The sequence below is a fragment of the Puma concolor genome, chromosome A1 (assembly GCF_028749965.1).
Source record: "Puma concolor isolate L17-30 chromosome A1, mPumCon1.1.hap2, whole genome shotgun sequence".
In the NCBI taxonomy this organism is placed as follows: Eukaryota; Metazoa; Chordata; class Mammalia; order Carnivora; family Felidae; genus Puma; species Puma concolor.
The window spans coordinates 67838570-67852128 of NC_141667.1; the positions used below are offsets into that span (position 1 = coordinate 67838570).

Sequence of the window (13559 nt, forward strand, 5' to 3'; positions counted from 1 at the left end):
CTTCTATCTGCATAGTTTGCTTGCTCTCAGTTGCTTTTCTTTTCTTTGAGCTTTAAACTCTACCTTTTAATGTTAAGAAGCCTATTTCAGATATCCATATTTAAGTGAAAGGCCACAAAGCTATTTAGAAGGCTTATCAAACTATAAGGCATCATTTAAGGTAAGTGATCAGGCTGAGCCATTTAATTGGGGAACCAATGTCAGTGTCACTAAGTCTTTCCTCACGAGCTAGTCAAATCACCTAAAGAATCTTCCAATGTCAGATTTGGGAGAGTAAAGGACAAGCTGCCACATTCTAGGAGCAGAACAGAAGAAGGCTGAGGGCTTTCAGGATATATATGTGTATATATGTGTACACAGGATATATAAATTCACTTCTTCCATTTTTCAATATTCTTATTTTAGAATAGATTGACACTATTACACCACTCTCATTCAGGTCTGTTAGATCTACTAAGTCATATACAGTATTTCTTTTTGCTTTATAGTTCCGAAATTTTGTCGCTCATCCTTTCACCCATTCTTCCTTTTCTTGTGGTTTTATGTACTTAAGAATTTTTAAACTTTACTCTTTTAGTGGAGTAGATGTCTATGTACAACCTACTATCTTTAAATAGAAATTTTCATTTCTAGTAAAGTTTCTAGACACTAACCACAATCTAAAATGTGGCAAAAAGTGCATAGCACAAAGAAATCCAATTTAATTCCCATCCCAACCCAGAAAAGCCCCAAGTGAAGAAAGGTCAACTGGAAAAGGGAGTTAAGAAAAGGAGAAACACACCAGGACATCCCACAGAGTGTGAAGCCTGCTTAAGATTCTCTTTCTCTCTCCCTCTGCCCCTCTCCTTCCCTCCCCCCCCCCCCCACTCTGGTTGATGGGGGAAGGCCTGAGTGTTTAAAAAAACAAAAATCATTAGAAGGGGCACCTGGGTGGCTCAGAGGGTTAAACATCCAACTCTTGATTTCAGCTGAGGTCATGACCCCACAGTTCATAGGTTAAAGCCTCAAGTAAAGAATCCCACAGGTACAGAGCCTGCTTGGGATTTTCTCTCTCTCACTCTCTCTCTGCCCCTTCCCTGCTTGCTCCCACATGCACATTCTCTCTCAAAATAAATAAATAAGCTTAAAAAAATTAGAAGATGTAGGAGCAGCAATCTGAAAAATAGGATAATGGAAAGTATCCAAGCTGGACAGTAAAAAAAGAAAAAATACAGGATAGGTTATGAGATCTCTTGGATAACATCAAGCGAACAAACATTTGTATTAGAAGGAGTCCCAAAAGGAGAGAAAGATGAACCCAAAGAGTTCTATACCATGACACATAATAATTAAAATGTCAAAGACTAAAAATTTTAAAAGTTTTAAAAGCAGAAAGAAAGAGGCAAATAGTCATGTACAAGGAATATCCCACAAATCTATCAGCTAATTTTCCAGCAAAAATTTTGCAGGCCAGAAAGGAGTGGCATGATATATTCAAAATGCTGAAAGGAAAGAACTGCAAAGAAGAATGATCTACCCAGCAAGATTACTATTCAGAATTGAAGAGGAGATAAACAGTTACCCACACAAAAGTGAAAGGAGTTCATCACCACTAAACCAGCCTTAAGGAACATTAAAGGGACTTCATTAAGTGGGAAAGAAAAAGCTATAATTAAAAGAAAATTATGAATGGAAAAAAATTCTTGAATAAAAGCTAATATACAATAAGGGTAGTAAGCAATTATAAAGCTAATATGAAGGTTAAATGAAAGAAACAGTCAAATCAGTTATATCTAAACAATTAGTTAAGGTGACTCACAAAAAGATGTAAAATATGACAACATATACATAAAACATGGAGGGTTGGTAAAAATGAAATTCTTTTAGAATGTGTTCAAGTTTAAGTGACCATCAACTTAATATAGACTGGTACATATTTAAGATGTTATATACTAATCTCACGGTAACTTCACACCAAAAACCTATAATAGATACACAAAAAATAAAAAAGCAAACCAAGTATAGCAGCAAAGAAACTCATCAATACAAGAGCAAAAGAAGAAAGGAACAGACAAGAACTACATAATCAGAAAACAAGTAACATCATGGCATAAGTATACACCTATTGACAATTACTTTAAATGTAAATGGTCTAAATGCTTCAAACAAAAGACACAGGGTGACAGAATGGACAAAAAACAAGACCCAGCAATAGGCCGTTTAGAAAAGATTCACCTCAGACCTTAAAGACACATACAGACTGAGTGACGAGATGGAAAAAGATATTCCATGCAGATGGAAGCAGCAAAAAAAAAAAAAAAGAAAGAAAGAAAAAAAGAAACAAACAGAAACAAGAACAACAAAACACCACCAGAGCAGCAATACTTATATTAAACAAAACAGATCTCAAAACAAATACTGTAACAAGAGACAAAGGGAATTACTTAATGATAAAATGATCAATACAAAAAAGAGGATATGCAATTGTAAATACCTATGTACCCAACCCTGAAGCACCTAAATACATAAAACAATTATTAACAGACATAGAGAAAGAAACTGACAGTAATACAATAATAGCAGGGGACCTGAACACCCCACTTTAACATCAACTGATAGATCATCCAGACAAAGAAAATCAATAAGGAAACATGTCTCTGACACGTTACACCAAATGGACTTAACAGATATATACAGAATATTCCATACTAAAACAACAGAATACACATTCTTTTCAAGTACACATGAAACATTCCCTGGGATGAATCACACATTAGGCTACAAAACAAGTGTCAGTAAATTTAAGAAGACTGACATCATATCATGCATCTTTTCCAACCACAACAGTATAAAACTAGAACTCAATTACAAGAAAAAAAAAAAGAAAAACACATGGGAACTAAACAACATGCTACTAAACAACCAATGGGCAAATGAAATTAAAGAGAAAATAAAAAAAATACATGGAGGCCAATGACAGTGAAAACACAACAGTCCAAAATCTTTGAGATGCAGCAAAAACAGCTGTAAGAAGGAAATTTATAGCAATACAGGTCTGCCTTAAGAAACAAGAAAAATCTCAAACAATCTTACACCTAAAGAAACTAAAAAAAGAACAGGCCAAAGTTAGTAGAAAAAGGAAATAATAAAGATCAGAGCAGTAATAAATGATATAGAACCTAAAAAAAAACAAAAAAAAACACAGAAAAGATCAATGAAACCAAGAGCTCGTTCTTTGAAAAGATAAACAATGATAAACCTTTAGCTAGACTCGTCAAGAGAAAAAGAAAAAAGACCCAAGTAAAATAAATCAGAAATGAAAGAGAAGAATGGACACCACAGAAATACAAATGATTATAAGAGACTACTATAAAAAATTATATGCCAACAAATTGGACAACCTAGAAGAAATGGATAAATTCCTAGAAACATACAATTTTCTAAAAGTGAATCAGGAACAGAAAATCTGAATAGACTTGATTCCTAGTAACAAAACTGAATCAGTAATCAAAAAAACTCCCAACAAACAAAAGTCCAGGACCAGATGGATTCACAAGTGAATGCCACCAAACATTTAAAGAGTTAATACCTATTCGCCTCAAACCATTCCAAAAAGTGCAACAGGAAACAAAACTTCCAAGTACATTCTCCAAGGCCAGCATTACACTGATACCAAAACTAGACAAAGACACTACAAAAGAAGAAAACTACAGGCCAATATCCCTGATAAACACTGATGTAAAAAACCTCAACAAAACATGAGTAAACTGCATGCAACAATATATTAAAAGGATCAGTCACTACTATCAATTGAGATTTATTCCTGGGATGCTAAGATGGGTCAATATACACAAATCAATCAAGATACACTGCATTAATATAATGAAGAATAAAAATCATATGAGCATCTCAACAGATACAAAAAAAAAAAAAATTGGCAAAATTCAACATCCGATCATGATAAAAACTCTCAAAACAGGGGCACCTGGGTGGCTCAGTTGGTTAAGCGACCAACTTCGGCTCAGGTTATAATCTCGTGGTTCGTGAATTCGAGCCCCATGTTGGGCTCTGTGCTGACAGCTCAGAGCCTGGAGGCTGCTTCAGATTCTGAAGAGGGAAGTGTCTCCCTCTCTCTCTGCTCCTCCCCTGCTCACACTCTGTCTCTCTCTCTCTCTCAAAAATAAACATTAAAAATTAAAAAAAAAAAATCTCAAAATAGTGGGTTTAGAAAAAGCATACCTCAACATAATAAAGACCACATATAACAAACCCACAGCTAACATCATACTCAATGGTGAAAAACTGACAGCTTTTCTTCTAGTATCAGGCACACATGACAAGGATATGTCCATTCTTGCCACTTACTCAACATAGTACTGAAAGGCTTAGCTGCAGCAGATAAGAAAAAGAAATAAAAAGGCATCAAAATTGCTAAGAAAGAAGTAAAACTGTCACTGTGTGCAGATACGATACTATACACAAAAAACTAAAAATTCCACACAAAAAAAGACTAATAGAAATAATGAATGAATTCAGCAAAGTTACAGGATACAAAATTAATATACAGTAATCTATTGCATTTCTATACACCAATAATGAAGTAGAATAACAAAACAAGCTCATTTACAACTGCACCAAAAAAGAATAAATTATCTAGGAATAAACTTAACCAAGGAGGTAAAAGACCTATAATCTGAAAACTATAAAACACTGATGAAAAAAATTGAAGACAACACAAATGGAAAGACATTCCATGCTCATGGATTACAAGAATATTGTTAAAATGTCCATACTACCCAAAGCAATCTACAGATTTAACACAACTCCTACCAAAATACCAATAGCATTTTTCACAGAAGTAGAACAAATAATTCTAACATTTGTATGGAACTACAAAAGACCCCAAATAGCTAAAGCTTTCTTGATAAAGAATACAGACAGAGGTATCACAATCCCAGATTTCAAGATATACCACAAAGCTATAATCAAAATAGTACAGGACTGGGGTGTCTGGGTGGCTCATTTGGTTGAGAATCTTACTCGTGATTTCAGTTCACGTCATGATCCCAGGGTTATGGGCTCCACACTGAGTGGAATTCTCTCTCTCCTCTGTCCCTCTCCCCCACTCGCACTATGGTACTACACAAAAATAGACATGCAGATCAATGGAACAGAGAGCCCAGAAATAAACCCACATTTCTGTGGCCAATTAGTCTACAACAAAGGATCCAAGAACACATACAGGGAAAAGATCGTCTCTTCAATAAATGGTGCAGGTAAAACTGGACATCCAACTGCAAAAGAATGAAACTGGACCACTTTCTAACACCACACACATAAATAAACTCAAAATGGACTAAAGATCTAAATGTAAAACATGAAACCATAAAACTCCCGGAAGAAAACACAGGCAGTAATTTCTTTGACATCCAACTTAGCAACATTTTTCTGGGTATGTCTGTTCAGGAAAGAAAACAGAAGCAAAAAATAAACCATTGGGACTACACCAAAATAAAAAGCTTTAGCACAGCAAAGGAAACCATCAACAAAACAACAATGCAACCTATTAAATGGAAGAAGATATTCCCAAATGATATATCCAATACAGGGTTAATAGCCAAAATATATAAAGAACTTACACAACATCAAAAAACAAATAATCCAATTAAAAACAGCAGAGGACTTGAATAGGTATTTTTCCATAGACATACAGATGGCAAAGAGACACATGAAAAGATGCTCAACGTCACTAATTACCAGGGAAATGCAAATCAAAACCACGAGATATCATCTCATACCTGAGATAGTATGAGATCTCACAATGGCCACAACCAAAGGATAAGAAATAACAACTGTTGGCAAGAAGAAAAAGAAACCCACGTGATTGTTGGTGAGAATTTACATTGGTGCAGCCACTGTGGAAAACAATATCAAGAGTTCTCAAAAAATTAAAAAACAGAAATACGATATTGATTTGTTAATTCCACTACTGGGTATTAACCAAAGAAAACAAAAACACTAATTCAAGAAGATATACACACCCCTATGTTTATTGCAGCATTATTTACAATAGCCAAGATACAGAAGAAACCTAAGTGTCCATCAATAAATGAATGGATAAAGATACATAGATAGATAGATAGATAGATAGATAGATAGATATAGATACATATATATGCATATATACACAGTGGAGTATCACTGAGTCATAAAAAAGAATGAGAACTTGCCATTTGAGAAAACATGGATGCACCTAGAGAGTATTACACCAAGTGAAGTGAGAGAAAGACACATACCGAATGATTTCACTCATGTCTGGTATCTAAAAACAAACAAACAAAACAAATGAGCCAACAAAACAGAAACAGACCCATAAATACAGAGAATAAACTGATGCTTGTCAGAGAAGAGGGGATTACAGGGATGGGCAAAATGGGTGAAAGGAGAGGGAGATACACGCCTCCAATTTAGAAAGAGTCAATCACAGAGACAAAAGGTATGGCATAGGAAATATGGTCAATGGTATTTTAATAGCATTGTATGGTGACAGATGGTGGCTAGACTTGGGAGCATAGCATAACAGAGCTGCCAAATCACTTACGTTGTACATTTGAAATTAATGTAACCTTATGTCATATACTTCAATTTTTAAAAAGGGAGAAGGGAACAGCAAGGTCTACTTATGTAATAGAAGAATGTCTACTCTTCTTTCACTCCTTTAAAGGAGTCGGGAGTTTCTCCTACAAAAGAGTGGGGGAAGGGGGAAGAATACCCAAGGCTCTTTCCTAACTTTAGCAGATAGGTTTGGGTGATGGCACCCCAAAGCAAAACTCCCACACACTAGTTTAACGATGCCCAATGTAAGAGCTAGCACCCTATCTACTCACATAAAAGAGAAGCCTGTCAATAAATAAGCTCCTATATACCCTCATCTTAAATATGAAACAGCAACAAAAATCAGCCAACATCTAAGGAAAATGTGGCGCATGACAAAGAAAAACATGTATTAAAAAACTGGCCCTGGAGGCACCTAAGTGGCTCAGTCAATTAAGGGTCAGACTCTTGACCTTAGCTCAGGTCTCAATCTCAAGGTCATGAGTTCAGGCCACGCACTGGGCTCCACCCTGGGTGTGAAGCCTACTTTAAAACAAAAAAAAAGGCCCGGAAGTTGAAGTTATCTCCTACAACCTAGGTACTCAAAGTGTGGACCCCGGACCACCTGGGAGCATACGTGTGAGAAGAGAAACAGGCATTTTAGTCCTATAAGGACTCAGAAGTTTACTTCCTAATGATCCTCTCAAAGGAAATTACTTTTCAACGTGCACCAGCAAAATAATGAAAACCAAGAAAGCATAAAACATGCAATTTAAGAGATAATAAATGCAACCTGGGAGAGCTTTGAAAGGAATTCTAGTAGGCCAGTAGTTTGGCAAATCTAGGGAACAACCAGTTTAGATTGGGCTAGAAGGGTGGAGGTCTCCAAGAGGGCACTCTCCAGGAAAAAAGAATTTTGTAGAATAGACAGTATGACTGAGGGTAAGACCGAGGCTATAATAAAGGAGCAGACAAGAATGGAGAGGAGGAAGCTATTCTGGTTGTGCTGGGGAAGAAAGGAAAATGTACAAGAGAATCATAATCCAAGTATGAAGCAAAAAGCCAAAAGTAGAATAAAAAGACAATCAAAAAGAAAAAAGAAGGACTTCAAGAAATGCCAGAAGGGCACCTGCCTGGTTCAGTCAGTGCAGCATGTGACTCCTGATCTAGGGATTATAAATTCAAGACCCATTTATAAGTTGGGTGTAGAGATTACTCAAAAATAAAATCTTAAATAAACAAATAAATAAGGAATAGCCAGAAATGAGAGAATTATGAAGAAAGCACATGCTTCTTTCTCCAAAAGACAAAACTGTAAAAGGCAGCATTTTGACCAATTAGTAGGATGTAAGAAAGGAGAATTCATTCTGGCATTCCCTTTCAACACCCTTACAAAAGGATCCTGACTATGGCTAGAGGGAAAAAAACAAAATCCTAGCCATTGTAAACCTGCCTCTACTGTGAAAAATACGTACATAGCAATTCCATATAACAAATGCTATTATTCTTGTTCAGCTTTTGCAATCAACCAACAGTAAAACGTGTAACAGCCCTCGCAAGGTTACAAAATGGAATGTAAATATTGTGTGATGCTCTCAACCCTTATCACCTAATATCTACCAAGGTGCACTAAATCCTCAATTTAACATACGATGTTGATAAAACAAACTGGTGCAAGTATATTTTAAAATACTGAAGTATCTATCAGAAGAATTTACCACAAAACAGGTAAAAACCCAGGGAGCAGGAGTGAGATAAAAAGGGGCCGGGAAGGAGGCTGTTGCATTTCTTTCATAACTTCACCTGTACTCTTCGATTTTTTTTTTTTTAACCTTACTCATGAGCACATCTTTTTAATAGCTAAAAGCTAACTTCTTTAAGAAACTTTAGGGGCACCTGGGTGGCTCAGTGGGTTAAGCGTCCAACTCTCAATCCTGCTCAGGTCACGATCTCATGGTTTGTAGGCTTGAGTCCCACATCGGTCGCATGCTGACAGTACAATGCCTGCTTGGGATTCTCTCTCTCCCTCTCTCTGCCTCTCTCCCCAACTGGTTCTCTCTCTCAAAATAAATTTTTTTTTCTTAAAAAGAAATTTTGTAAGACAAAGGAAACTTTAATACATGAAAATTACACTTTCATAATTTCATCCTGTACATGGTTTTCCTGTTTTAAAGATTTAAAAGTATGTGCAGGGGCACCTGGCTGGGTCAGTGGGAGGAGCATGTGACTCTTGATCTTGGGGTCATGAGTTCTACATGTGGATGTAGAGATTACTAAAAAAATAATAAAGTAAAATAAAAATAAAATAAAAATATGTTATATATACCTAGTATACAGTATACTACAATATATAGTAAAAGCTGAAATAAAATGCTTTCCACAGTAATTATGGGACCTCACAAAATGTCATCTTTTCAATTTTCCTACAAATGGAACATCAGCAGAACTACAATTAGTACAAAACTGTTGCAGTAGAATTGAACACTAAAATGGCAAGCTGAAGATGAGCATGAAGTATTTGATTAGCTTACACAATCACCAAAATAGCAGCAACATTAGTTGCCAGAAAATACCTTTCTCCTTTTAACACTGGAGTGGCCTCACCATTTAATTCTTAAAGGGGCTCTAAAAAAAACTCCAAGCATTTCTTTAAAACAGAAACAACTTAAGCTGTAGATTTCAGTTTTTACTTGAAAAACATGCTCTTCAAGCCTTTAGTAGCTAATTTAAATGGTATGGAAAAATTCTTTGACTTTTAATGTCAAATGCACTTTTAATGGTGCAAGAGGCAAATGTCACCACAAAATGGGGCAGATCTACTTTTTACATACACGTTTACTAGAATGTTCACTAGAACACTTAGACAACAGTCTTTCCTTCCTCTCTTCTAATTTCATTCTACCTAGAAATAACCAGTGTTATCAGTTTGATTGATTTTCCCAGACTTCACACACACACACACAAATGTACATAAGACATTAAAACATTTCTTTTAAAAACAGATATCAAATGACTAAGTGTTATGCTCAATAGTATACTGCATACATCATTTCAAGATACAAATATTTTCCCTCAGCTTACTGTTTACCTTAGGAATTTCTAATGGCTGCACAGTATCCCAGTAAATGAAATGTTGCATATGAAATCACTGCAAAAATAACATTCCATGTCCTAGGTTATAAGCAGCCTAATGGTTACAAAGTCGTATCTTGAAAATGTAAGTCTCCTGCTCTAATTTTTCACATCAAAATCAATCTATACATTTCTCCAAAAGTTACTAATATATGGTCAATGACTGAAGTAGGCAAGATTTGCAAGAATATGTAACTTATCAAAAATTGACAACACAAAACAAACAAAACCTCTTAAATACAATACTAAACACTATAATTGGGGAAAACATAAAAGGGAGTAAAAACAAAAAGGGTCAAGACCAAACTCATAAATCAAGATGTACTTAAAACAGCAAAGGAGTCAGAAAAATTAACCTTTTTCCACTTAAGCTTTATGTTTAAAGAAATTAAACATAAATTCTAAGTATAAATTTGTCTCTAAAAAAGCCCCAAATCAAAAAAACCTGAATTGTTAACATTAAACATCTTTTATCAACAAAAACATTAAAATATTAACATTAAGGGGCACCTGGGTGGCGCAGTCGGTTAAGCGTCCGACTTCAGCCAGGTCACGATCTCACGGTCCGTGAGTTCGAGCCCCGCGTCAGGCTCTGGGCTGATGGCTCAGAGCCTGGAGCCTGTTTCCGATTCTGTGTCTCCCTCTCTCTCTGCCCCTCCCCCGTTCATGCTCTGTCTCTCTCTGTCCCAAAAATAAATAAACGTTGAAAAAATAAAATAAAATAAAATAAAATAAAATAAAATATTAACATTAAAATGTCATTATTTTAAAACTCAGAGTTTTAAGAAATGGTTATTTGGTTTATTAGTTTGTCAGGTAGTTAGCCCTAGTTTTTAAACATACAATCCTCATTTATATAACCAAAACACAGTAATTGCAAAAAAGTTACTCTCATTTCTTGAAGAAAAAAAAGTTACTCTATTCCAAAAAAAATCTGTATAAAATTGCTTAAATACACTCACTGGAAAACCTAGTAAGAATCTTTAACATTCATCAGATGTTTAACGTATTGTTTACAAGACACAACAATTATTTGTTATTATATTTAATCCTCCGTAGTATCCAAAATAAACCAATACTAGTAGAAAGATTACTTATTAAAATGTATAAGATTACCCATCTTTTTCTTTAATGTGTATCCCTATTAACCCTACATAATTCTTGCTCACCTTTTCAAATACGTACTCATTTTACTTTTTTTTCTAACTAGAAAACACACATCCTTTTAAAAAATCTTGGAAACAACAAGAAAAATCATACTCTCACTTCTTGTACATGTCCGTCCATTTATCCACACACATATACATCAAATATTTTTAATTTTTTTAATGTCTATTTATTTTTGAGAGAGAGACCATGAGTGGGGGAAGAAGGGAGAGAGGGAAACAGAGAATCCGAAGCAGGCTCCAGGCTCTGAGCTGTCAGCACAGAGCCTGACATGGGGCTCGAATCCATGAACCAAGAGATCATGACCTGAGCCACCCAGGCGCCCCTCAAATCTCTTTTTTTCTTATGAAATTTGGGATCATAGAAAATAAGCACATTTTAAGTGGTTCATTTGAAGCGATCATATTCCAAAAATTATAATCATACCATCACCAAAGAAGTACAGTGACATTCTTATTAGTTGCAAAATTAGTCTATTTACTTATCTATGCATACTTTTGTGAGGTTTAAAATGTTAGACTTGATTTTCTGTAAGGCCTACCTGGCATAGGAGAAACAGTACAGGCATTGATTGTAGAGAAAAAGATCTAGGTTTCAAATCCTGATTTTCTGAATTACAAGAAACGTGACCTTGTGTAGATTACAAACCAAGTCTGTTTGTCAGATGAAAATGTAAAGAACTGCACCTACCAGAGTTGTTTCCAGGATTAAATAAAATGATAGATGAGAAAGGAGCACCCAGTGCCTGGCACACAACAGTACCTCCACAAGTGTGTTCTTTCTTTCCCATTTAAAAAAAAAAAAAACAGAAACAAAAAGAAGAAGGAAAAAAAGCGTGAATGTGACACAACTATTAAAAGTCAGAATTCTAGGGGCGCCTGGGTGGCGCAGTCGGTTAAGCGTCCGACTTCAGCCAGGTCACGATCTCGCGGTCCGGGAGTTCGAGCCCCGCGTCAGGCTCTGGGCTGATGGCTCAGAGCCTGGAGCCTGTTTCTGAATCTGTGTCTCCCTCTCTCTCTGCCCCTCCCCCGTTCATGCTCTGTCTCTCTCTGTCCCCAAAATAAATAAACGTTGAAAAAAAAATTTAAAAAAAAAAGTCAGAATTCTAGACATAAATACAATAAACACACTTGAAAAGATGTTTTGTTTTGTTTTTTATCAGAGCCTTTTACTCACTTGTAATTTAAGTTATCTCACAATCCACTTAGCCGGCGACAACCCAGGGTGTTACTGTACGAAAAATTTTACTTCGGGAAAAGAAAATATTTTAAGTCCATTTTACAATTTTCGCTATCTGAAATTATAGCTAACAACAGGAAGAATGCAAAAAAATTTCTCTTGTAAAAGTATACGAGTTAAAATCCTGCAGCTGAGAATCTCCTTCAAGGAAAATTGAAGAATGAAAAGAAAAGCAACTCTAGACTTTTTCCCCCTTCTAACGGTAAGTTTGGGGATAAACAAGGGAGTAATTCTTTAGAGCAATTTAGAAAATGCCAGGGACGTGGAAGAACACACGAGCGAAAGGGTAAGTTTGAAGCTGCTCCCTGCGTAGGTCCTGGGGCGTGGGACGAAGATTCAAAACTTTGGGGTCTTTCGACAGAATTGAGGAATAAGACGGAGGGGGTCGGGGGGAGCGATTCTATAAAAGTCAAAGGCAGAAAAAAACAATGGGAGGGGGAAGAGGCAACCGAAAAACGCTCAAGACCCAGACTTTGGCGCAGCGGCTTCACTTTCAGGAAAGCAAAAGAGTTAGGAACTAAGAAAATGAGGAAATTCCGGTGCTCCGCAAGAAGGACGGAGGGGCCGTGAGAAACCGGGAGGCTGCGGGTGAAAGACCGGGTGGTGTCGTGGGAGAGAAGGGTCGACCCGGGAAAGCCAGCAGCGGCGGGACCGGAAAGCGAGAACAAGGATGCGGCCGGGGGGGAGGGGGCGCGGAGGCCTCCGGGGTCGACCAACGTGACAGAAAACGAGGAGGGGACTCTGGGGGCCGTGGCAGCAAGGGGCGACGTGGTACCTGCAGAGATCGTCCAGGACGCTGCCGGGAATCTCCACCCGTTTGGTCTCCATGATGAGAACCCACAGCAGGAGCAGTGCATCCCGGCTCCGCGCGGCCGGGGACCAAGGGTACGGCACGGAGACTCCGGCTCGCCGGAAAGCGGGCAGCGGCGGCGGCAGCGGCTCCAGCAAAGAGAGGGGGAAGGGGCGGGACCCGCTCACTTCCGTCCCGCTCCCTCAGCCCAGAACCCCGAGCCTGGGCCAGAGCGCGGGGCGGAGCCCCGGGAGTCACGCCCCTCCTCTGCTTGAAATGTCCAATGGGAAGCTGTAGAATTGGGAGGCTGAGCAAGCTAAGCCAATGAAATGTTTGTTTATTGGTCTGTCGTCTCCAATCCGTCTTCCAGCTGCTCAGTTGCTACTCAGAAAACCAACTTCCCGCCGCTTGTGATTGAGCCCTGGGGTGGCTACGCGCATGCGCACCATGCCTCCTTTGCACTATAGAAAGTCCAGAGTATTCAGGTCTTGCTGGTAGACTCGGAGACTGCATCCTAGGGTTTGGCGTGGTGTAAATGTCCTCTTGGTGACCAAGCAGGCGCTCGTACCTCTTCAGGGCAGACGCCGACGGCGCATCCTGCGCAAGTGTGCACTTGGAATTCCTGTCACCAAGTATCCTGCACACTCATTGTCGTCCC

General features: G+C 37.7%; 1 protein-coding gene across 1 annotated transcript in view; it reads right to left on the reverse strand.

Moving 5' to 3' along the window:
* Nucleotides 1-13120, reverse strand: part of DCP2 (decapping mRNA 2) — a 51614-nt gene extending 38494 nt beyond the window's left edge. The window contains exon 1 of the mRNA XM_025923725.2: nt 12887-13120. Coding sequence (XP_025779510.1) covers nt 12887-12939 — 53 coding nt within the window. The 5' untranslated portion in view covers nt 12940-13120. The remainder of the gene's footprint in view (nt 1-12886) is intronic.
* Nucleotides 13121-13559: the final 439 nt, after the last annotated feature.